The following is a 24,548-nucleotide window of genomic DNA, read 5'->3' on the forward strand; positions in this document are numbered from 1 at the left end:
ACAAGGACAGACAACAACAGGTACTGGCAGGGACATGGAACCCTCATACGCTGCTGGTGGGAATGTAAAATGGTGCAGCCACTCTGGGAAACAGCGTGGCAGTTCCTCAAAATGTAAACAAAGAGTTATCACACGACCCCACAAGTACACGACCGGAAGGACTGAAAGCACATGTGCACAAAAGAAATCCGTACATGCAGCATTCACAGCAGCTTTACTCACGACAGCTGGAGTAGCAGTAACCCCAACGTCCACCAACTGATGGACGGATAAATGTGATGTATCCATATGACAGTATTATTTGGCAATGAAAGAATAGGGAGCACTGATACTCACTACAACACGGATGAACCTGGAAAACATGGGAAGTGAAAGAAGCTGATCAAAAGGCCACATGGGGATGCCTGGGTGGCTCTGCGGGTGACTGTGCGCCTTGGGCTCAGGTCGTGATCCTGGAATCGAGTATCGCACTGGGATCCCTGCAGGGAGCCTGCTTCTCCCTCTGCCTGTGTCTCTGCCTCTCTGTGTGTGTCTCATGAATAAACAAAATCTTTCAAATAAATAAATAAATTTTAAAAATTTAAAATCCAGAAAAATGTAAAAAAGAAAAATAAGCCTAAGAGAACTTCCCACAGCACTTAATAAATTACTCTGATTAGTGACAGTCTCCGTGCTAGGCAAGCGACCCTAGGAACATGGAAGGGAACCCTCAGAGTGCTTTCGGTCTATTAACACATTTGAAAGAGTCCTGAACCAAACACAGAAAATTATAAAATATAACACTTGAGTGATTAAGAGTTAGGGAACTTGGATTCCATCTCCTGGCTCTGTGGTTAACAGGCTGTGTGTTTGGGAACGAGTCACTTAATTTCTCCGGATTCCCTTTCAACAAGGTAAGAAAACCTCCCCAGCACTCACCCCATGCCTGCAAATGCTGCAGGCCACGCCCTAGGCAGCTGCCACCTAAGGGCCGTGTGCTCCCACCCCACGTTATGCCAGGGGCCGTGAAGCTCAGGACACGGCAGTGAATCACAGTGTAGGAATGCAGCCGCCCCTCTGCTTGTGCTCCGGGGGTGTGCAGTCAGTGGCTGCTGCAGCTAGGCTCTCTGGGAGGAGTTGCCTGCAGGCTTCTGACCGGGTGGGGCACGCGTGCCCCCAACACCGTGGTGGTTAAGGGTCAACTGTACTTTTGTGGTGCAGGGAAAGGGACAGTCCGTACTGCTGTGTCACTCCCGAGAGCCTCTGTACCTAAGCACTTCTCACGCCCCCATTCCCCATACATTCCAACCTCAGAGTTTTCAGTGCACAGGGAAGCAGCGGAGGGCGTCATACAAGCGCTAGAATCTGTGACTGATGCACAGGATGGGAGATAGGCACCCGAAGCCTTGGGGAGGTCGCTGCCTCAGGGAGGTCACTGTGGCACAGCCAGGGTATGGGGTGCTGTGCCCCGCCCCCGCCACTTCATGGGGGCTGCACGCAGGCACTGCTGCCACCTGCACACTCGGGACACCACTCCCCAGGGACCACAGCCCCTTGACCTGTTTCCTTCCAGCACCAGGCCCACGTGAGTGCATGGGAGAGACTTGGATGCTGGTGACCTAACGCGTGACCGGCAGGCCAGATGCAGCAAGGGAAGCTTCATGCCAGAGGCCCAGGGATAAAGGGCTGGAGGCAGAAGAGGCAGCAGCCCGGCCAGGAGGCACCCAAGGGCACAGAACTGAGGGAGCAGTCCCATCACACTCTCTTCCTCTGTCTTAAAACCTGGCTTTTCTTTTTTTTTTTTTCCTTGAAAGAGAGAGCACCTACAGCAGGGGTGTAGGGGGCAGAGGGAGAGAGAGAGATTCTCCAGCAGAGTACCCACTGAGTGTGGAGCAGGACCCAAGGCTCCATCCAGGACCTTGACATCATGACCTGAGCCGAAATCAAGAGTCCAATGCTCAAATGACAGAGCCACCCAGGTGTCCCTTACATCCCCCTTTAAAGAGGTCACCGGAGTCAGTGACCCCAGCAAGGCCCCACATGCCCTGGAAGCACTGCCTTTGGCTCTAGGACCCTCCCACCTTCACCCCCCCGCCGCCCAGCACTGGGCACAGGCCGGGGGCCCGACAAACATCAGTAAGCTACAGTGGAGCCCGGTGCCTGGATCCTTCTCAGGGTACCCACTCATCCCTTTGTACCCACTCAGTTGGCCAGGACAGACCTGGGTGCACACTGGCCTTGGCTCCTTGTCCCCTGCGCTGTGGGCTCTCCAGGCGCACCCCAGGCTCGCCCAAGCTCCTAAATCGGGACCGAATGGAACTCTGATAACCAGCAAGGCCACCAGTCGGGGCCTGGGGGCCCAGCGCCAGCTGGCACTTTCCTTCCTGTCCCCCAGAACCTAGAGCCGTTTCATGCAGCGGTGGGACAAACGTTAGGTTCTGTACGTATGAAGGCTGGGACCACCTCCCAAAAGAAACACACTGGCGGGGTTCACCATCCGGCCCAGAGACTGCGGTGTGGTAGGGGGCAGGGGCAGTCACGGAAGACTGGGTTCAAGGAACAGAGGGCCAGGGTGGGGGTAAGTGACAGGGGCAGGGACCTACAAACAGACAGGAGGGCTCCAGAGTCCCAGAGTGGTCTAGGGGAAGAGGGGCAGGTGACCGAACAGGCAAAGGGCTGCCAGCACCCTAGGGTGGGAGTGACAATTCTTGTAAGAGGCCCAGACCTGGCACGGTTGATGCTGGTGTCCGGGCCTGTCCTCCAGTGGCCTTCAGATCGCCGTGCCCACAGGTGGACGCCACTTCCTCGGCATCCACTCTGCCTGCAGATAAAACCCGCGAGCCGTAGGGGGTCCATGAAGGGCTTTAAGGACACACAGTTGCTAACAATATTAGCCACAGCTGTTTTAAGTGCCTGTCAAACAATGCCTCTCTAAACCTGGCTCTGCCTTCTAGGAGCTTCTAAGTTAGACACCAACACGGAGAGGAGAGAACGAACATGTGGACGAGTCACCTGTGCTGCAACGTGAGGCATCAGTGAGGCATCAGGCCGCGGCGGGACAAGAAGGCAGGACGGGACAACACACCCCCTCCTCTTCTGCTGACCCGTGGGTCTTTTTTAAGATTTTACTTTTTAAAAGTAAGCTCTATGCCCAACATGAGGCTTCAACTCATAACCTCAGATCAAGAGCCACATGCTCCTCCAACTGAGCCAAAGCAGGAAGGGTCCATCCACTCAGAATTCCCAAGCAACTCTAGGAGGCTTTCCAGCGGCAGAAATAAAGAGAACAGTAAGGCCTGGCGAAGGGCCGCAAGTCCCTGGGAAAGAGATGGGGGAGGGCTGGTCTGTCCTGCGCGGCAGGCCCAGCCCTGATTATTCACTGGGATGTGTCCTGGCAGGTCCCTCGGCCATAACCTGGGCTCAGATGTGCCCTCCAGCCCTGGACAGGAGGCGGGGCCTTGGGGGTGAGGGGGCCACGTCCCCACTGCCAGGAGACAGGTTCACCAGGGAACCTGTGGGAGACACACAGACAGGGAAGGGGCTCTAGGCGCAGAGGGAGGACCTCTGGTCCACAGAGGGACCCAATGAGAGCTGCACACCTCTCGGGCCAGGAAGAGCAGGCTGCCAGGGCCCAGGGAGCCTCTGTTCACCTGGGGCTGAGACTGGGCCAGGTCCTGCGGCCTCCCAGAGAAAGACAAGAGGCCTGTTAGCCCGAGCTCATCCTGTGACTCCACAGGCCCACCCAGAGAGGAAGAGGGGCAAAGGCCCTGTGGCACCAGGACCCAGGCTGGGGAGGAGCCCTCACTCCCAGGAACTGGGCAATGGTCACAGAGCCACCCCCACAGCCCTGGCACCTAAGTGCTAAAACAGAGGCACGTGCAGCTTCAGATCTGCCCTCAGCCCCAGTGCCAACCCCAGGACTACAGGGAGACCAGAGCAGTGGAAAGGGCTGTGGGGTGGGGCTGCCCACAGGGACACAGGGCACCTTGGTGCCAGCAGAGCCATGGAGAGGGCAGTCCTCCGACAGAGGCATGCCACCCCATCCTCCACTGAGCTGGGAGCAGGAGCAGGCCAACGCCATGTGCATGTGCAAGCACAAGAGAAGCATGGGGGTGGGGTGGGGGTGGGGTATCTGTGGGAAAGAGTGAGTGTGCGTGAGGAAGATGGGAGTGCATGTGGGCTGGTGGGTGGCAGGAGTCTCCACACATCACCTCCTCCTCCCAGCCCAGCAGAGACTAGATGCCCTCCCAGGGAAGCCAGTCTGGGGGGAGGCATCTCTAGTTCCTATCCCAGGAAGCAGGCTCAAAGCCAAAGCCCATAACAGAGAGACAGGGGACAGGCTCCCAGTGGGGAAGGAAGCCCACCCAGGAGAGGAGTCAGCAAAACCTGAGGGAGAAGGAAGGAAAAGAGGTGAGGCCCTCACCACCCCCTGGGCTGCCCCACCCAGTAGTAAACAAAACCTGCACAAACTCCCTCCTCATATTCACCACCCTCCAAGACCAACCCTCCATCCCTAGTCTCTGTTCCCCAGGGAGGCTGAGCCCTCAGTTCTCTGAACCGGACAACCAGGATGGTTTCTGTGGTGGGGGGCGGGAGCTTCGAGTCCCTCCTCCTGGGTCTCTGCTACAGAAGCATGCTCACGTGACCTGGACCTGCACGCATACCGAGGCAGACACAGGTCCTGACACGACGCATGCACAAGCACAGACACCACTACTGGGGAGGCAGCGAGGGAAGCAAGGAGGTGGAAGCAGCTCCCTGCCGCCTGCATGCCCAGCTCCCATGGACACAGGGTAGCCTCGGTGGTGGCCTCGAGGGAGCAGAGGGGAGGCCCCCAGGAGCTGGAGGGCAGTGCAGGGGAAGTCAGGGAGGGCGGGAGGGGTCAGAATGCCAGCAGTGATGCCAGTTCTAAAATGGCCACAGGCAAGGCAGGGGACAGATGGTCCCTTTCTGCCGTGGCACTGGAGAAGAGGGGAAAGGGAAAAGAAAAAATAAATATCATCACAGTCAGAAATTTAAAAATAGACCCCAAACCCTAAACGATGAACAGCTTGCTTCTGAGGTTCCACCTGCCTCCAGAGCATTCTGGGGAGAGGGAGGGGTGAGGCCTGGAGGGCACCCCCTGCCCAGAGCCGCCTCCCCAGCCTTCCCTCTGGGCCCCCGCTACCGGGGCACCTTGACCTTGGCCCTGCCACAGAAGCGCTTTTGTCCGTGACCAGCAGAACCCCTTCTGTCACCTCATACCCGGGGGCAGCGCAGCCACCACCCCAACCTCTGGCACCCCACAGTCACCATGTCAGGTACACCTCAGACCTGCAGGGGGCCAGGCACGACTATCACCCCATTTCACAGACGAGAAAACCAAGGGTCCAAGGACTTTCATATTTGCTGCAGTGCAGCTGGTGGCAAATCCAAGGGGGCATCTTGCGGCCAAGTTGCACTACCCCGGTCCCCAGGGATCTGTCAGCCCCCCAGATGACACACGCCGTGGGCGGGCCAAAGAGGCTCTTCCTCAGGCTCAGATCTGACCGCCTAAGGCCAATCTCCCAGGCATGGCTCATCTGGAGCCTCGCCAACCCCACTTCAACTCCACCTTGGGGTCACTGTTTCCTGCTGGTGTGGGGGCAAGGCAGAGGGGCAGGCACCCTGCACACCTCAGGACTTCTCTGGGTTCTTCTATACCGCCGCGCCCTTGTTCACTGCTCACTCCCTTAAGCACAGCACTTCGCCCTGCCCTGCAGCTGCGTGCCCTGCCCATCCTCCAGGATGCTTCCCACTGACCACCTGCTTCCACGGGGCCCTGTGGTGCCACCAATTATATTCTTGTGATTACGTTTCTGTCTGTCTCCTGTGCTAGGCCCTTCTTAGGAGTCAGGGCCACATTCAAAACCTGCCTGTTAAATGAATATAGAAATAAAAGAAAGCTGGTGTTCCCTAGAAAGGCCTTCCTTCCTCCTTAGAGCAATGGTTTCTAACACTAGTGTTGGGTTTATCTCCATTCTTCCAAAACTAATCCATGAATATTCACTTAAAAGCAATGCACTAGGACAGCTGCTAAAAGCAAATCTCTTTTTGTCATGGGGATCAGCACCCTATAATTTATATGAATAAAGACGTGTCACTAGAAAGTAGACTTTCTTAAAACAACAAACTCCTATATAGCTGGCAAAACCCAAACAAGAACATGATTCTTTTTTTTTTAAGTAGGCTCTGTCCCCAACATGGGGCTTGAACGCGTCATCTTGACATTAAGAGCTGCACGCTCGCTCTAGCGACTGACCCAGCCAGGCACCCCTGAACAAGAACATGAGTAAGGATCCAAAGACTGTGTATGGCCACTAGGCAAGGAGAGTTCAAGGGGAAGCATCCTGGAGGAGAAAGAGGCAGGCAGAGGCTGGGTTGGGTGAGAGGGGCCAAGGTCCTCCCCACCCAGAAGACAGCTCCTGGATCCAGGGAGGGTCAGAGGTGCAGGAGGGTGGGGGGTGGGGGGCCGCAGCCCCAGGGAGTAGCACAGCAGGCAAAGGAGTAAGCACAGCAGGCAGTGTGTAAACCAGAGGCCTGGCCCGGGTTCTGATGCCACCATGAAACAGGGCGTCCAGGAACTCACCTCCAAGAGCCTCTCCTTGTCTACCTAGTTCTAACACACAAGAATTTTTGGATGTGAGGACATTCTGAAATCCACCAAGCGCTACACATTTGCACAGAACCGTTCTGAAGAGACTGCGCCCAGAGAACCAGGGGAAACTGGGTCAAAAGTAACACTGTCGGTGGCCCCAGGATATAGGGTGAAGAGCAGCAGCGCAGAATAGAACCCTGATAAAAAGCAGAACTGAGCCTAGGACAGTTAAGGGGGGGGGGGGGAGGCAGATCCATGACCCTGGAGGGAGGGCTGACCAGGTGGGCCAACAGGAGGAGGGTCATCTCTATGGAGGGGGGAGGGGAAGGAAGAAGAAGAGGAGGGGGAGGGGAGATGGGGAAGAAGGGGGAGGAAGAAGAAAGGGGAGGAGAAGGGGGAGGGGAAGAAGAAGGAAAGGAGGGAAAGGAGAATGGGGGAGAGGAGGAGGAGGGGGAGGAGGCGATGGCAGAGGGCTGGCAGGGGCGGGAGGGGACCACACGCCCATTCCCCATTCCCAGTGGGAGCCAAGTGGTGGAGGGGGGCTGACAGAGAAGGACCTCAGCAACCTGGCCGGGGTAATAAGGCTTCTCACTGTAGCACAAACAAATCATTATCCTTCACTGCCAACCTCCTCCTGAGGGAATCAGGTGTCTGCATGCCTCTGAGGGAAGGGACAAGGAAACCTGCGGCCTATCTGGGGGGGAGGGGGGGTGCTGGCTGGCTGAGCAGCAGGGCCACTCTTGAATCTCAGGGTCGTGAGTTCGGGCCCCAGGTGCGCAGAGATGACTTTAAAACATAATAAATAAATAAGTAAGTAAGTAAGTAAATAAAAATGGTTGTAGACAGGAGGCCAACCAGGTGTGGTGAGGGCCCTGGGGATAGAACCACCAGGACTCAGGAGGAAGGGCAGGAAGGGTGGGAAGAGCAGGAAGGGAGGGAAGGGCAGAGGATGGGATGCTGAGTCAGGTAGCACAGCAGGTGCAGGGTGAGGTAGGCAGGGAGGGGAGGAGGGTGGCCTGAATCAGCCCAGGAGGACCAGGGCTATCCTACCAAGGGTGGAGACCAGCCTCTCCCCGGCCCCACCAAGGGCCAGCTCACAGTGGATTACAGCCCAGGGACATGGAGAAGGCAGCAGGACTTCCTGACCAGCAGGATGGAGCCCACATGTCCCTACCTCTCCCACCTGCTCAGCACCTTCCCTGGCCAACTTCCCACCAGGCCAGGCATTCCTGGGCCTAGACAACCCAGACAACCAGAGACCAAAGCCCCACGGTGAATGGACCAGAGTGCTGCCCTCCTTGGTGGGACGTGCCTGCACAGTACCCCTGCAGGCACCGAGCCGAAGCCCCGGTGGCCTGGAGCAGGGAGACCCTCTGTCTCCAGGCCCTGGGAACCTAGCAGCCCCAGCCCCCAGCCTGCAATCTACAGACGAGCCTTTCAATAAGCACTTTGCTCCCTTCTGTACTGGGGGCCTGGGTCTCAGACCCTAACAGAGCCAAGCATCCCCCTCAGGGCACCCGGGTGACACCTAGGCTCCCCCCACATGCCCAGTGCTTCTTCTAGGTGGCCAGGAGCTTCTGTGCAGAGGGCAGAGGGCAGGCCTTTGGCTCAGGGGAAGGACAGACAGGAGTTTCAAGTTCAGATCGTGGATCCTGAAGCTGTTCTGTCTTCCAGGGGAGCGGGAGGACTCTCGGGGCTTGGTGGAGGGCTCCAGGGCAGGGAAAAGGCAGCCAGCTGCGCTCCCACCTGGGGGGCCCGGTGACTCAGCCACCCACAGCTAAGGACAACAGGCATGTCCACAGACCCCAGGAGATATCCTTGCTGAGCCTTTCTTTCATAAGAGTGACCAGGTGGCTCCAACCTCCAGCGAACAGTCACCCACACGTCAGCCACACTTCTGTTTCACCATCATAGCGGCCCCATGAGGGGGTCTGGCCACCCTCATGTGACAGATGACAAAAATGAGGCAAAGGAGTAAAGACGGCCTTGACAACAGTCACCCCGTCAGTGATGAAGCAGGGTGTGAATTCAACTCTGTCTCCAGGGCCCGGGCTCTAGTCCAGACCCTTCCCGTGCCCCAGGTCAGTCCTCACTGGTGTGGCCGCTCTGCCCTGGGTGCCAGCAGGCTCGAGGACTAGTCCCTAGAGTGTGTGGGCCCTGAGGTCTGCTTCGGACAGGCCTGGAGACCTGCTGAACCCTCCTCTAGCATCTGCTGTGTCCTTCCCAGATATGCAGCCCAAGCCCACACCCCAACCTCACCCCCAGGGGTCTCTGCAGTAGGTGCTGGTATCCCCCAGACGAGCTGGGCTGTCATCCTGGGCTATCCCACCCTGGCCTCTCTCTCAGCTCCCTCTTACCCAGCTTCACACACACAACAGCGTGGGGTGAGCATGCCTTGCGTGTTTACAGTGCCGAGAACAAAGAGCACACCACCTAGGCAGCACTCCCAGACTTCCAGGAAGAAAGAGGGAAGTAGGGAGGGGGAGCCCAGATCTGGAGGACCCCGGGGAACACCTGGTCCAGCAGGCCTGGGAGCCCACTTGCATCAGATTACCTGGGTGAACACACCCGGGCTCTGTGGGGTGCAGGGGCTGCCCCAGGGGCAGGGCCTGGGCACTTGAAGGATAAAAACATTTCCCAGGTGACTCTGACCACCTGATTAGACCCCCTGCTCTCATCCTCTCGTTCTGTGAGCAAGGAAACCATATCCCAAAGAGATGACACTCACCCTGGAAACGAGAAACAGACCTGAAACCAGAACCAGGGCTCCTGGCTCCTGAGGCCGCTTTCACTCTGGGTGTCATGCTGCCCATGGCCTTGCAGGGCAGCTCTCTGGAGACGTCAGCTCGGCCCCATCTGAGAAGGTCGTGAGGCCAGGGCAGGGGCTGGGATGGCAGCAGGAATGTCATTGCCCCCTTGTGAGACACACGTGACCTGCTCAGAACATACCCTCGACCCTAGGCTGCCCAAACACCCAGGAGCCTGTAGGTCCTCCTGCGGCCATGCCGCACAGCAGGGTGCTGGGCATGCGAGTCCTGGCAGTCGGGTTGGACAGGCTCCACAGCGGACCTCCACCGGCACCTTGGAGATGTACCCAGCCCTCACAAGCTCACTCCACACAGGCACCACAGCCGTGTCCCCCTTTCCTTAGGGAGCAGTGGCGCTGACCACACCCAGGCAGTAGGTGAGGCCCCCAGGGACAGCGCGAGGCCCCCCCCCCCCCCCCCCCCCCCCGAGGACAGCAGGGCTCCTAGGGCTGAGTGAGCACCAGCCAAGGAGAACCACAGTTCCTGATTCACACCTGGCTCAATGTGAGGAAAAAGCAGAGATGGCCCTGAGCAGGGCTGAGGGGAGAAGAGCCTGGAAGCCCCAGCGAATATGTGCAGCCCCCTCCAGGCTGTGCACACGAGGCAGAGGAAAAGTCCTCGGGTTTGGGAGCCAGCACACAGACTGGTGACCCAGGGACAAAGCCTCAAGAGCGTACTCTAAGTCCCAGTGCCCACGCCACGAGCTGTGGCCCTGAGGCCTAGACTCTGACCTGTAAGGCAGGCCCCCTGCAGCGCCAGCTCTCCTGCCCTCTCCTCTTTCCCCTTGAAGGTCAATGAAGAAACTGCAAATGGGGTGGACAGAGGAGAGCCAAGAGGCGGGACAGGCCACTGCACCAGCCACCTCTAGTCTAAGAAACCCAACACGACTGTGGGTCATGCTGGGGATCTGCCCGGGGCTTGGGCCCCAGGGAGGGACGCAGCCTGACCAGCTCCAAACCACACAGGCCTGGAGGTAAGAGGGGCATGAGAGGGGCCTGCAGGGCTATGCAATTGCCCCAAAACACCTTCAGCAGGGAGCCACCCCTCCCCCAAGTATGTCACCCCCAGGAGAGCTGCAGCGCCCTGCATGACCCAACCCTAAACATCTCCCTCCTGCACAGGATGTTATCCAGGTCTGAGTTTCCAGCACCCAGAAGGGTTCCCATCAAAACACAAGCGTGCACTAATGGAGCACAGCTTCCAGCCAGAGATGTGCCCCGCACCCTTGGGGAAAGGTGGGACCAGGAGGGACAGAGCTCTGGACCGGTCCACGGCACTCATCACAGGTGGTTTCCTTCCCTTCCTGGACAAACTCCCATCGACGTGGGTGCCCCTCACATGCAAGTGCAGACAGGCTGCTGCACTTGGTTACCCTCGCCCCTCAAGTGACCTTTCCAACCCCCTCCAGCGGACCCCTGGACCCCCAGGATGAGACGTCAGAGCGGAGACAAGCATGGTGTTGCAAGCAGGCACAAGAGAACCAGAGACAGGAGGGGGCTGGAGGTCCTGACCATGGAAGAGAAGCCCCAACTTCTTCTGCTGCAGGGTCTGCTTGTGGTTCCCGCAGCCATAGCCCCTTCATTTAACCCTCCTTGGGCTGCAGGCTCTGGGGCAGGGGCGGCTTGGGGGCTGGCTGAAGACATGCCAACATCTGGGAACTCCCAGGAACCTCTGCAACGATGTCACCTCAGCCCACTCCACAGGTGTTAAGCACCTGCTGTGTCAGGCCCTCCCCTCAACTCCATGGGGAGTGGGCTAGGGCTGGGAGGGAGGACGGGCGTGCAGCCTCATCCACGGAGCTGCAGCTGGAATGACAAACAGGCTGTGGGCTGGGTCATGCACCGGCATGAGGGTTTTCAGTGCCTCCACATCGCACTCTTAACGTGGCTAAGACCCTCAGATTTTAGGTATCTATAACTGCAGTAAAAAACGCTGTTTCCAAGGGAGGAAGGAGACTGTCTTCCTTTCTTCCTGCTGAAGAATAGGCCTCTTTTCTGCATCATTCAGCTCTTGCTTCTAAACTAAATCTTCCAGATTCTTTTTAACATTGATAGAAAGAGAGAGAGAGCATGTGCACACAAACAGGGCACAGAGGAAGGGCAGAGGCAGAGAGGGAACCCCAAGCAGACTCCAAGCTCACTGTGGAGTCCGACCTGGGGTTCCATCTCATGACCCCGAGATCACAACCTGAACTGAATGAAACCAAGAGTCGATGCCTGACCACCCGAGCCACCCAGGGGCTCCAGCCTCCTAGATACTTGTGTGCAGCTTTCCCTCCTGTCACAGTGCCCAGTCGGCAGCCCATCACCACAACATCTTTTAGTCCCAGGCTGGCCCCCTGAGCTTCTGTGTTCCTGGCATGTGCCCACCACCGCAACCCACCTGCAGTCCCCAGAGAATCAGGCTAATGTCTCACACCCGCTTCCCAAACATGTTCCATGTTTGTGAACAAAGTCTGTCCCCTACCCAGGCAGATTGGGACAGCGGGCTCCTCGAGGGCAGCAGCCTCCGTCATACAGGCTGTGTCAGTCCATAAGACAGGCCTCAGTCCTGAAGGCCCTAGACAATGTGACCATGGGAACATGGACAGTGCTCCATCCCCACACAAGCCCACAAGGCCTGCCCACCACGGGCACACATGTGCAACGAAAGCAAGGGGCGGACGGCACTGCTCACAGCCCATGGTGTAGGATGGGGGGCCCGCGGTGCCGTCTCCTCACAGGCGCCCGCGCACGCCTTGCCCCTGGGAGTAGGCCGGCCATACAGGCGCCAACACGCTCAGGCTCTGCACTGAGTCACACCTGAGTCTGACTCAGGCGCTGCCACTTGCTGGCTGTCCAACCCTCCATGAGGGCCTAGGGCTCCCCAAGTGCTGGGGGCCTTGGTGTCTCCACCCTGAACATGAAGAGACCGCTCACTCTGCAGGGCTGGCAGGAGGGCTGGCGGGAGGACATGAGGACAGAACCTATCACATGGTTGTGACCTCAGGACCCCTTGTGCGGTGAAGCCACATGAAATCAAAAATAACCCGGGTCAGAGCAATCTTTGCTCTGGACCGAAAGGAGACAAAGGGGTCACCGGGAGTCTCACAGCAGAAGAACTGATAAACAGCAGAGCCACATGCTGCCTGTCCCCCAGCTGGGTACTGTTGCCCCTGCTCCACCCTGTTCCAAGGTGCTTTCCAGAGGGAAGAGGGGCCTTGTTCAGGCAGACTCTGAGCCCTGGCAAGCCGAGACCAGGAGCCCGCCCAGCTCTGTGCTCCTCAGCCAGGTTCAGGGGCATGGCAAGTGGACAGCAGCACCATCTCTGGGCCCCACCCACCTGTCCCCACTGTGGCCCTGACCCCCGCCCCTCGCCACCCCTAGAGCGCACCCTAGGCAGGATGCCTGCCTCTCCATGCAATCTGAGTCATGCTGCCCGCTCGCCACACCTGTCTCCCAGGGGACACCCTGACAGTGAAAAGCCTAGGAGCAGCAGAGCGCACTCACCTCATCCTGGGTGCGCCCTCCACTCCTGCCTGTTTTCCCAAAGACTCTTACCCGAGCCACTCCAAGCTAAGGACCAAGTACTACACGCTTCAGCCACCTTCTCAAAAATGTGCCTTGAAAGAAAGAGTGGGTGGGTGGTAAAGAGGGAACATGAAAATTTCCTTCCCTCCAGCCTGGCTTGGAGTCAGCCCATTGCACCTTCCGAGGTGTGCCGGCAACGCATGAAAGCTGTTGGGAAAGACAGGAGCTGCGCAGAGTCACTTCCGGCCCACATTCCTCTGCGCACCCAGAGAGCAGTAACAGGGGACTTCATGGGCAATCCTGCCCCAGCCTTCCCCCGGCCTCCCCAAGTTGACACTGAGTTCGCAACAGGCACCGCTGGCATCCCAGGTGGAAAAACAATTCTTCGACCAGCTGCCAACACTTGGAGCGGGTAACAACCCTGGTCCCCACATACTGAAAGCCATCAGTGCTTCCCAGACACAGGACACCTAGGGCTTCCTCCCCAGCATCTCCAGACGCCCCAGGAGTGCCCCTGGAGTGCCGTGTCGCCGGGCTGAGGACCACCGGGTAGGAACGTGTGCTGGGCTGCACCGCTCAGGGCCCAGGACATGTGAGGAGTGCTTTGCTGCTTGTGGATCAAACAGAGGGAAAGGACAAGTTACGGGAATAGTGGAGCAGAGTCTCCAAAAGTGAGTGATTACTGAACCCCAACTCTGAGCTCAGCTTTCTCATGGGCACCATGAGGGGTCAGCAGGATGTGAGGATCACAGTCCCTGGACAGGAGAACACGGTGGGGAAAATGAGGCCATAAAGCGACATACGGTACAGAGTTATAAGTGTTCAAGGACTGAATTATGGGGTCTGTGAGGAGGAGGAGGTGACCGGCAAGGGCGGGTGTGGTCAGGAGAGGCTTCAGGGGCAGATCACAAGTGGAGGTGGCTTGGAGAAGGAGCCCTTCCTGCCTCAGCCCTGCTGGTCCTCCATCTGTCCCTGCAAGGCCCGCTGGTCAGGGAAACTTCTCCAAACCTGGCTTCCAGGAGCAGTCAGCAAGGCAAGCCCTTCCAATCTTCTCCTCAAACGGTTCCTGGAGAAAAAGGGTGCGAAGATCCCCTCTCTCCCCAAGAACACCAGCTCGGCCCAGGCCTGCGTTGAGGAGGCCTTCTCAGCCCACAGGCCAGGAGGTACAGCTGCTCCCCTGCAGTCCAGACTCCAGGATACTGGGTGCTCTGGGTGCTCCAGGGTGCTGGGTGCTCTGGGTGCTGGGGCTTTGGATGAGGGGGCTCTGGGTGCTTTGGGTGCTGGGGCTCTGGGTGCTCCAGAGTGCTGGGTGCTCCAGGTTGCTGGAGGCTCTGGATAATGGGGCTCTGGGTACTCTAGGGTGCTGGTGCTCTGGGTGCTGGGACTTTGGGTGCTGGGGCTCTGGGTGCTAGGTGATCTGAATGCTGGGGCTCTGGGTGTTCCCAGGTGTTGGGTGTTCCAGGGTGCTGGCGGCTCTGGGGTAGGCCTGCAGACTCTCCTGCTGGGGGAACGCCCTTTCCAGCTGAGTCTGAGGTTTAACCACCTCCACTGTCCAAGGCCTCTGGCTTCCTCCCTGCCCCCCCAACCCCAGCCACCCCCTACTTCCTCAGAGAGTCCCCTCCTTGTCCCTCCTCATTCATCCCTCTGGGGCCACTATTGGTTCCTCCCACAGGCTGTGCCACCAACAGCTCTATAGCCTTCTACCAGCTTCTGTGCTGCCACCCTCCCGAACCAAAGCTTTTCCTGGAGTCTGGCTCCTCCAAGAAGCCCAAGACTGTGGCTTCCCCAGCCCTGCTTCATTTCAAACATGCAAAATCAGGAGCAGTCCCCCTGCACACCCCACTCATCCCTTACTGGCACACAACATAAATTGAGACTCTCATTTATTTATACACGGCATCTACCTAAACGTTGGTTAGAATCCCACTTTGCACAGACCGTGCGAACAGGCACAAGGCCCAGGGCTGGGCCCACTTGTGCTTATTTCTGGGAGACTTATCTACCTTCCAACCCCAGGCACCACTCAGGCACACAGCACCCCCACCACCACCCACACACAGGTGCCTACGTGAGCAGATGGGAATGTGCATTTGCTGGACCATAGCGATCACTGCGCTGTGTACACGGACATCCAAACGTCGTGTCATACACCTTCCATACACACGCCTTTCTTACAAATCTAAAATAACACATCAAGTGATGAACTTCTCCCTCATATACCTGCTCTCGACGAGAAGCACAGTCACCCACCCTCTGCAGGGCGACACGTAGTTCATGCAGACCCAGTACCGAGACCCTCCCCCCAACAAGCAAAAATGAGGGTCCTTGGAGTCACACGCCCTTCCCACATACACATGCCCTACCCTCCAACACAAACTTTTTTTTTCCTCCCACAGGAAGGTTCAGAAGACATCATTCTGGACCGTTAAGCCTGGGGCTTCCACCCAATCCCCAGGCCTTGGTTGTTGACCTAATGTTCCACCTAAGAATGGCCCCATTCTAGGGTCTCCCAGTTGCAGCCATCACCAGAGTCTCCCTGCTGGTTTGCCTCTCCTGCTCTTTCTGTGCCAATGACAGCTTGGGTTTCCGGCCTGTAAGCTGTTTCTCTCTATCGATCAAGCAAATATTTTTGTCTTATAAAAAGTAAGAAGGATCCTTTTTACACACTCTCATGGCACACTGAGGGCTGCCGTGGTCTGTACCTGGCCTGCGGTTACGTGTGTACCTATAGGATTATTTTGCCAGCGTCCCTCTGCAGTCCGGGCTACAGGAACACCAAGTCTATCTTGTTCATCAATGTGCCCCTCGGTGCCTAGTTCCAGAACTTTCCTCAAACAAACAGGAAGCCTAGCCACAATTAACAAGTACTTCCTCAGGCCATCTGGCCACTCGAATGGAATCTCAAGGGCTCCTGGGTCATTGTAGTTCCATCCCCTTCTTCTCCCCTCCTTGTACCATCCCCTCCCCTGAGAAAGAACAAAAAGCCTCAAGCACCTTCTCAACTAGCCTCTAGAGGAGCTTCCTGTGGATGGAAGAACCCCAGACTCCAGTCAAGGCCTGGCTGGTGAGGAGACTGGCAGGAAGAACAGGAGCAGGGAGAAGGAACGTGGGTGTGGCCCCAGCCCACATCTGCTAGCAAGTAAGGGCTATATCTCCCTCTCTTCTGTGGGCACTCAGGAAACATTCTGAAAGTTGACTTATTAACCTGATTACTTTTTGTTCTATTTCCAACCCAGGAAAGACAGAGGATGCTCGGGGAGGAGAAAGGACTGGGCATCAGATTTCGAGATGACTGAAGACAGGGCAATAGAAAACCAGTATTATTCATGGGAATCAGACTGAATGAAACCTTCCCAACCCTGAGGAGCCCAGGGGATTGAGGAGAGCGGCAACAGTTAGGGAAGGGGGAGCCGGAGCAGTGGAAGCATGTCTTAGGTGAATGCCCCCAGGTCCTGGTTCCAGCCTAGTGCAGGACTGAGCCCAACGTGACACCCAGAGCCTGCCCACAGCCCACAGCCCCCAGGGCCTGGTTCCACGAACCACAGCCCCCAGGGCCTGGTTCCAGCCTAGTGCAAGACCAAGTCCGACATGATACCCCGGGCCTACCCATGGCCCACAGCCCCCAAGGGCCTGGTATGCACACAGCCGCCTGCCCGTGCCTGGCGCTGATGCAGGAAGGGATGTCTCTGAAAACCTCGTCTGGCACTGATGCAGGAAGGGATGTCTCTGAAAACCTCGTCCAGTAGGACTTGTCTAGAGCCAGCAAGGTCTATGGGGCTGACTCCTGGACGGCTTCTGGAGACGCTGCCTGGCCCCAGGACTATCTCTAGGTTGAGAGGCTACCTCCACAGTCCTCATGTCTAGACCGAGGCCCGAGTTCGAGCTTGTAAAGAGCAGCCACGCACTTCCTGCCATCCTGTCCCCACACCAGTAGGAGGGGACGCTACGTGTCCAAGCCGTGTCAGCTGCCCTGTCGGAGGCACCAGGAGGCACCAGAGCCAAAACCAAGAGGAACGGAGGCCAGGCCTGAAATGGGGAAATCTGCAGGGCACAGTGGTAACAGCTCTGCGGGCAAGTGTGACAGGTGGGCCAGCTGGCTCCCTTGCTGACCCTTCTTCCTGTCATCTTAACTGTCAAAACTTCATCTTCCCACAGACCTTCCCCTCCACGAATCACCAAGGGCCATGGCAATCTGTCCTGCCCGGCGGTGGCCAGGACGGCATCATCGCTCCCCTCGTTTGGCAGGGAATGGCTGAACACCTGGCTCTGGGGAAGTTCTCTAGCACCTTCCTTCCATCATTGTGCTGGAGCAGGCCTGCACTTCACTGCCCCCAGTGCCCCAAACAGCCCCAGCTTCCCTCTGCAGCTGTCTAGGGGAAAGTCACTTCCAGGCACCGCTCCTCCTGCAGCAGGAGACCCGGCTTCCCACCGCCCTGCCTGAAGCATCTGCCACCAGTATCTGGACAGCTAGCGCACCAGAACCTGATGTTCGGCAGCCCAGAACCACCAGCTTTCCGGGGGATGCTGGGCCCGTAGCCTCGTGCAGAGAGAAGAAGGGGGAAGAGGTTTCTCTAAAGCAGACACAACAACACAAATTCATTTGACAAGGAGCACCTGTCAGTACCACCGCCTAGCAACAAGTCCCTCCTGCTTGGGCACCACGGTACGACTTGAACATAGTGACACTGAGCCTCTAGCTCCACAGTTTCAAGGACACTGCAGTCTGAAACTTCCAACTGCTCAGACAGTAGGGAGAAGCGGTTTGATCTATGAAGTGGGTCAACCAAAAAGGAGCGACGCAAAAGGAAAGAGGTCAGCCTGGGGTCTGCTCCCACCTCATCCCATCCATTTTGCTGATCCTTATTCCTTTGTGGGAAGCCAAGAGCCACAAGCCAGAAGACTCTTCTGGAACATCACCAAGCTTGGACGCAGAGAAGGTCTGAAACAAGAGGCCCTATTTTCTCTTGGATGACCCTAAGTTTACTTCAAGTGCATCACACTCAGATGAAGGTTTCCAGAACTCTGTTTACCACCAGACGAGGTCAGATTCCAAAAACAACTCAGAAAAGATATTCTTAATTGTGTGTCCGTAAAAGAGGGGCAAAAGCAAGCCCAACAAACATGACATTTACTGAGTGCCTTCTCTGAGCAAGCATTGTGCTGAGAGCTCTCCCTTGTTCTGATATGCATTTATTCAACAAACACTCCCCATAATGTGCAAAACACTGATGAAGGCACTGGTGTGCAGAACAGTCAGAGCCCTAGCTTCCCCAGACCTTACATTTTAGTCGAGGTGGCTAAAAACAAAAACCTCTGTCGGATGGTGATAAATACCATGAAGTAAAATAAAGCAGACTAAGGGAATGCTATATAAAAGTGACATAAAAATAACGCAGGGGAAGCAGCACTTTTTCAGATACAGCTGTGCTGGAAGGCTTCTCTGATTGCCATCCAATGACAGGAGCAGCAATAAGCCTCTACATGCCAGGCCCGGGGCTGAGGACTCAACAGGCAAGACTTGGGGAGTCCATGGCAGCTCTGAGTTGGGCACCACTGCTCTCCCCACACCGAGCTGGGAGGAAAGGCTCTCGGTAGCATCTGGCAAGGCTGCACGGTGACAGAGCCAGGACTTGAACTCAGGAAGACAGCCCCGTCCCCATGCCACTCTGCGGGGGGAAACAGAGTCTCAGGGGTCAAGTGTGCCCCTGGTGGCAAAGCGGCAGGTCCACCGGCCTTGCCACGCAGGGCTGGGGTTCAGTGCCATTCAATCTGGCCCCTGTCAGACTGTTCCTCTCATCACTGGCTGAAAACCAAACCTTATCTTGAAACAAGAGGAGAAAGACAATGTAGGCTCTCCCAGGCCGGCTACTAAGTGAACATGTTCCCCGCTCTCTGCCCCCAGCACAAAACACGGACGAAAGGGAAACGGGCTTCGCTGCTAATTCTGTAGGCTGCCGTTTCCAACTGAAAGACAGGGACAAAAGAGATGAGCCAGCCTGCTGCTCACAGGACCACAGCAGCTCCGGAGGTAGAGCAAGGGGACAGGCACTAAGGAAAGGTCAGCAGCAAGGAGGAAGGAGCCCTCTCTCCCTTTGGCCCTCCAGGAGTGGGGTGGCGGTAGAGGCAGTGGTGGCAGGATGAGGAGCAGGGGGGATAGAAACCCTGGGGTCAGGTCCAAGGCCTCTCCTGAGGGGAATGAGAGGAAAAGGAGGCAGGAGGCTAACAGTGCTTCTGGCTTAGAAGTCCAGAAAGGAAATGCCACAGCCAAGGTCAGAGGGCATTTGCAGGATGGCTGCAAACCCCAGGTAGCGGGGGTCAGGGCAAAAGTGGAGGTTTATAGGAACAGAGAAGCCCTAGCAGAGTTCCACAGGGTTTCAACCACAGGTCATAGTTTAGACGCTCCCGTTTATTGTATGTAACCCTGTAGCCAGAGTTAATCAACAACCAAGATGGGAAGGGAAGATGGGGTTCATCCCAGAGCACATTAAGGGCAGCTGGGAATTCCATCGTATGATACCCCAACAGGCCCTGCCCTGCAACACACGCGAGCACACACGGAATGAAAGCCAATGCTTAGTCTCCCTCCTCAGCAACTTATCACCTTGTCTCCAGCAAGGCAGGTCTCCTGGCCCAACACTGCACCAAACAAATTGTGACCTGAATGGCAAGAAAAACTGTGTCACCTAGAGAAACCCAATTAACAACATGACTCTGCTCTCCTCAATTCCCCTCTCCCCTCCAGGCATATCCGGGGCACCTGCGTGGCTGACCGCCTTTTCCCACCACTGGCCACGTTCCCTGGCTAACAACAGCCAGACGGGTTTGAACGAGGGGCCTCCAGAGAAGCCAACCCTGACTCGACTGGGGAAATTCTGCTGCCCCCTACACCGTGGCCTGGTAGAGGAAGGACGAAGGACACAGGATAAACGCAGCCCCTGCGTGGACAGTCTGGAGTGTTCACCTTGAAACCACGTTGCTTCTTAAGTGCGCGCTTCTGGCTGAAGAGGGACACAAATGCTCCTGAGAGCTCCCAAATGGGGGCGTGCACGTGCCCCCAAAGGGACAATAAACAGGTATTTCTAAGAAATTCCTGCTGTGGTTGACTCCTGTAATCCCTTTCCACCAGAGGCCCTGCCCTGCGACGCCCCCATCATCTTCCCGCTGCCTGCCCACCGACCCCATGCAGCACGTCCACACACATAAACATCCTCCCGCCGGCCCTGCCTGCCACTGCCACGAGCCAGGGCTTCTGGAGAGAAGCAGCGCCCCCCCCACCTCCCCCCCCAGCACTGGTCTCGGCTCCGGCGCGGGGCCGTAGCTGCAGAGTTGGTAATGCAATAGGCAGGGACCCCGAGACCGGATATGCCTGGTTCTGGACTGCTGTACTTGAAACAGGAGAGGAGGCAGAGGGAGCGAGCACACGAGGACCAGGGGGACGAGGGCGTCTGCGGGGTGCAGACGGGAAGGCCGAAATTCCGGCCGGGAGGGAGAGCTAGGCCATCCAGGGGGTGGGCGAGGCGGCGGTGTGTGGGGGGGGTGCTGCTGTCAAGGCAGTGACAAAGTCAAAATTCGAGGCGCCGAGCGAGGGTTGGAGGAAAAGGAGGAGGTGGAGGAGGAGGAAGGAGACACAAGTAAGGGCACGGCTGGAAAGAGGCCAGGGAGGGGGCCGGCCGGCAGGACCGTGCAGGTGACAGGGCTGGGGCTGCGGGAAGCGCGGGGGTGGGGCGGGGGACGGGGGTCAGCGGCGCCGGCAGAGGGGGCAGGGGTGTGGGGGCGGGGCAGCGCAGGGCGGGGACCGACCTGGCTCCGGGAAGCTGCAGCGCGTGCCCCGAGAAGGGGAGCCGAGGGCGAGGGTGAGGGCGAGGGCGAGGGGCCCACAGCGGGTGGCAGGGGGCACCCGGGGGACAGCGGGCACGTGAGGCGGGCGGCCGCGCCGCTGCCCCGCGGCGGCGGCGGGGCAGGAGCCGGGGCGAGGCTGGGGGCGGCGCGCTCACCCGCAGGGCGGACAGGTCGATGTCGTCCAGGCTGCGGGCGGGGGCTGGGTCGCCCATGGCCTCCGCGGGCAGCCGGGCCCCGGGGCCGCTCACGCTCCGGCTCGGTTATTCCGCTGCCGCCGTCGCCGCTTCTCCCCCATCGGGGGATCCCGGGGGCGGACTCCGCCGCGCCTCCCCCGGAGGAGCGCGGAGGGGGAGGGCCGGCGGGAGGACCGACCCACCGACTGACAGGAGCAGGCGCCCGGAGCCCGCACCCCGAGTCTCCCGCCTCTCCTGCGCAGGCGCCGAGTGACCGCGCGCCGGGAGGGAGGGCGAGGAACGTGACGCGAGCGCGCCGGGCGCCCCTCCCCCTAGGCGCCGACACCTGCGCGCAGGCGCAGGAGAGAGCGCGAGCGCGAACAGCGCGCGCTAGGACCCACAGAAGTGGGCGGTGGCCGGGCGGCTGCGGAGCGCGCCCACCGGCCGGCGCGCCTGCGCACTCGCGCTTCCTCCCCTCCGCCTGCGTTTTGCCCTCTCTCTCCCCCATTTCCTTCTCCGCTCAGCTTTGACGCTTTTCCTTCCCTTTCCCTCCCCCTCTTTCGTGTGCCCAGATGCCAATCAAGCCACCCACATCTATTTGCGGGGGAAGGGGGCGGGGCCCAGCCCCCCTATTACTAGGGGGTTGTTATGGTAACACCCCACGCGAGGGCTGGGTGGCCTCTAGATAGGATGGGCTGTCCACCCACCTCATTGCCATGGCAACAGTGGAGCCGCCGAGGGAGGGGCCTGGGGTGAGAATGTGGCTCGAGAACCCACGTGGGAGGGAGGCTGGGGGCTCAGGGGGTGCCCTGCACGCCCCACCTTGGCCGGAGTCGGGGGTGTTGAGGAGGGGACCCGCGACCGCAGGACGGGGAAATCCTCCCGGACACCTTGCCCTGCACGAGGAAGCTGCTTCAACAATTATTCGCTGACCAATCCCTGGAGCCGAGTGTAGTGGAAGGTGGGGCAGGGAGACGCTGAGGACCCTCCGTCCAACCTCTTCGGATCGTGCTTGGGTCACTTAGGTCTGGGGTTGGCACAGCAGCCCCAGCCATTACCCCACTGGAGGCTGGATGATGCTATGACAAGAACCAGGAGTCATGTTCTGCCTTTGCTGTGCTGTGCGACCTTAAGCCCATTGCTTTGCTTCTCTGGGCTTTTCTTTGCCTGCGAAGTTGAAGAAGAAGGCTGTTTGCTCCCTGAGGTCACTTCCAGCGGTGACAGTGTCTCTGATCAGGAGACCCCACCACCAGTCTCCATGCACACACCACTTAGGAGAGTTTGCACGGAAAGTCCTTGAAAGGGGTGGACACCCCCCTTTCTGAGTTCTTCTCTTTGGCGCATTTGGATGCACGTCCACTTTTGCCTCCACCCCTCCTGTTCATTATGACATTGTCCTTGTCCGGGGCACAATCGCCGCTTGACCTCCATTGCTCTTTATCAGCCACCTGCCTGGTCTGCCTTCCAGGACTCCCTTAAGCCAGTTCTCCGTGCCCACAGAGGTTTTTAAAATTCAGACCTGGTGTCACCCCTGTTTGAGAGCTTCCACTGCGACCCCAGTTTTGAATAAAGTATGGCGTCGAAGACCCTTCAAGATTCCACCTGCTTCTCCTGCCTTGTTTTTCAACACCGTGCGGTTCAATCTCACATGTTCCAGGCATCCTGAAATTGTCTCCTCACTGTGGCCAGAACCCCAGAAACCCTCCCCCAGCCTGTGCATCTGCTATGTCCTCTCCCTGGAATATTCTGACCATGCCCACTCTGACTGCCCCTTGCTTTGTCCTACAGGTCTGAATCAACTCCTCCACGAAGCCTTCCTTGACTCACTAAAGCTGAATATTGTTTTAACCACCTGGCCTAAACTGATGAGAACACTCACTTTGAATTGTAAATGTCTGCCGCATCCCCATAAAGGCAGGAATCAAGACAGCCTTGTTCAGTGCAGGTCTTGGCACCCATTAGAGGTTCAGTAACACACTAAGTGAACGAAGGACTCTGTTATCTGGGCAGGCCCTGTGATATATGCTAACACAAGATCAACACCATGGGATGGGGGCACCTGGGGGGCTCAGCGGTTGAGCGTCTGCCTTCGGCTCAGAGTGTCACCCCAGGGTCCTGGGATCGGGTCCCGCATCCGGCTCCCCACAGGGAGCCTACTTCTCCCTCTGCCTGTGTCTCTCATGAGTAAATAAATAAAATATTTTTTTTAAAAAAACATGGAATTGTACGAAAAAACACAGAATTTGAACTTAGTCCTTCGGGCAAGTCATTAATCAGGTTCAATTCTATCATTGATAAAATAGAGATAATAGAAAGATTAGGATATAATAAAACTAGATATGTAGATTGGCATAGTAGATCCTTAACAAATTTGCTTATTACTGACTCACAGTCAATGTTTAATAAAGAGATACAGAAACAGTGAGTGAGCAGGTGAGGATTACAGAGGTAGGCTGGCCAAGAGGCTGCAATCCAGAAAGTAGGAAGAGCAGAGAAACCAGCCTGACCTCATGTTCGTAATTATCAAAGTTGGACTATGGACACTTGGATACATGACAGTTCATACTGTCTTTTATGTTTGTATATATGAAATTGTCCGTAATAAAAACTTAGAATTGATGTGGTAGGGCAGCCCGGGGTGGCTCAGCGGTTTAGCGCCACCTTCAGCCCAGTTTGTGATCCTGGAGACCCAGGATCGACTCCCACATCAGGCTCCCTGCATGGAGCCTGCTTCTCCCTCTGCCTGTGTCTCTGCCTCTCTCTCCGGTCTCTCATGAATAAATAAATAAAAATATTAAAAAAAAAAAAAAGAATTGATGTGGTAGAGAAAGTCCCAGATTGGGCATCAAGGAAAGTTGAAATATATATTTTTCATTTATTGTTTAAAATATATTTTAAAATACATTGTTTAAAAACATTTTTATTATTTGAAAATTTTTTTTTAAATTTCTTGTTTAGAAGTCAGAGGAGGAGCAGAGGGAGAGGGAGAGAATCTCAAGCAGACTGTCCGCTGAGCACAGAGCCTAACGGGGCTCAATGTCATGACCCTGAGATGATAACCTGAGCCGGTATCCAGAGTCGGATGCTCAACCGACTCAGCCACCCAGGCGCCCCGAGGAAAGTTAAAATATTAAAAATAAGACAAATTTATGATCCCCAGGGTCCTGGAATCGAGTCCCACATCGGGCTCCCCACAGGGAGCCTGCTTCTCCCTCTGCCTGTGTCTCTGCCTCTTTCCTTGTGTCTCTCATGAATAAATAAATAAAACCTTGAAAGAAGAAAGAAAAGGAAAGAAAGAAAGAAAGAAAGAAAGAAAGAAAGAAAGAAAGAGAGAAAGAAAGAAGAAAGAAAGAAGGAAAGAAAGAAGAAAGAAAGAAAGAAAGAAAGAAAGAAAGAAAGAAAGAAAGAAAGAAAGAAAGAAAAGAAAGAAAAGAAAAGAAAAGAAAAGTAAAGTCTAGGATTAATCGGGGTGGGGGGTGCAGATAGATCAAGAGACAGTGTGAAGCAGAGGCCCACCTAGCCGGCTCCAGAGGGCTGCCACCTCCACCTCCTCCCCAACCTCCACCCCCTACCCCCTACCACCCCCCCCCCCCCCCCCGCAGTTAATGAGGAACCGGTCCCTTAG

The 24,548-nt window shown here is 57.0% G+C and overlaps 1 protein-coding gene across 11 annotated transcripts in view; it reads right to left on the reverse strand.

Moving 5' to 3' along the window:
* The window catches only part of MINK1 (misshapen like kinase 1), a 42,013-nt gene extending 20,825 nt beyond the window's left edge, over positions 1 to 21,188 (reverse strand). For 8 of the 11 annotated variants that reach the window (XM_038536553.1, XM_038536556.1, XM_038536555.1 and 5 more), the window contains exon 1: positions 20,906 to 21,188. In XM_038536553.1, coding sequence (XP_038392481.1) covers positions 20,906 to 20,962 — 57 coding nt within the window. In that variant the 5' untranslated portion in view covers positions 20,963 to 21,188. The remainder of the gene's footprint in view (positions 1 to 20,905) is intronic. The other 3 variants (XM_038536562.1, XM_038536561.1, XM_038536557.1) reach the window with 1 other exon arrangement.
* Positions 21,189 to 24,548: the final 3,360 nt, after the last annotated feature.

The sequence above is a fragment of the Canis lupus genome, chromosome 5, assembly GCF_011100685.1.
Source record: "Canis lupus familiaris isolate Mischka breed German Shepherd chromosome 5, alternate assembly UU_Cfam_GSD_1.0, whole genome shotgun sequence".
Lineage (NCBI taxonomy): Eukaryota > Metazoa > Chordata > Mammalia > Carnivora > Canidae > Canis > Canis lupus.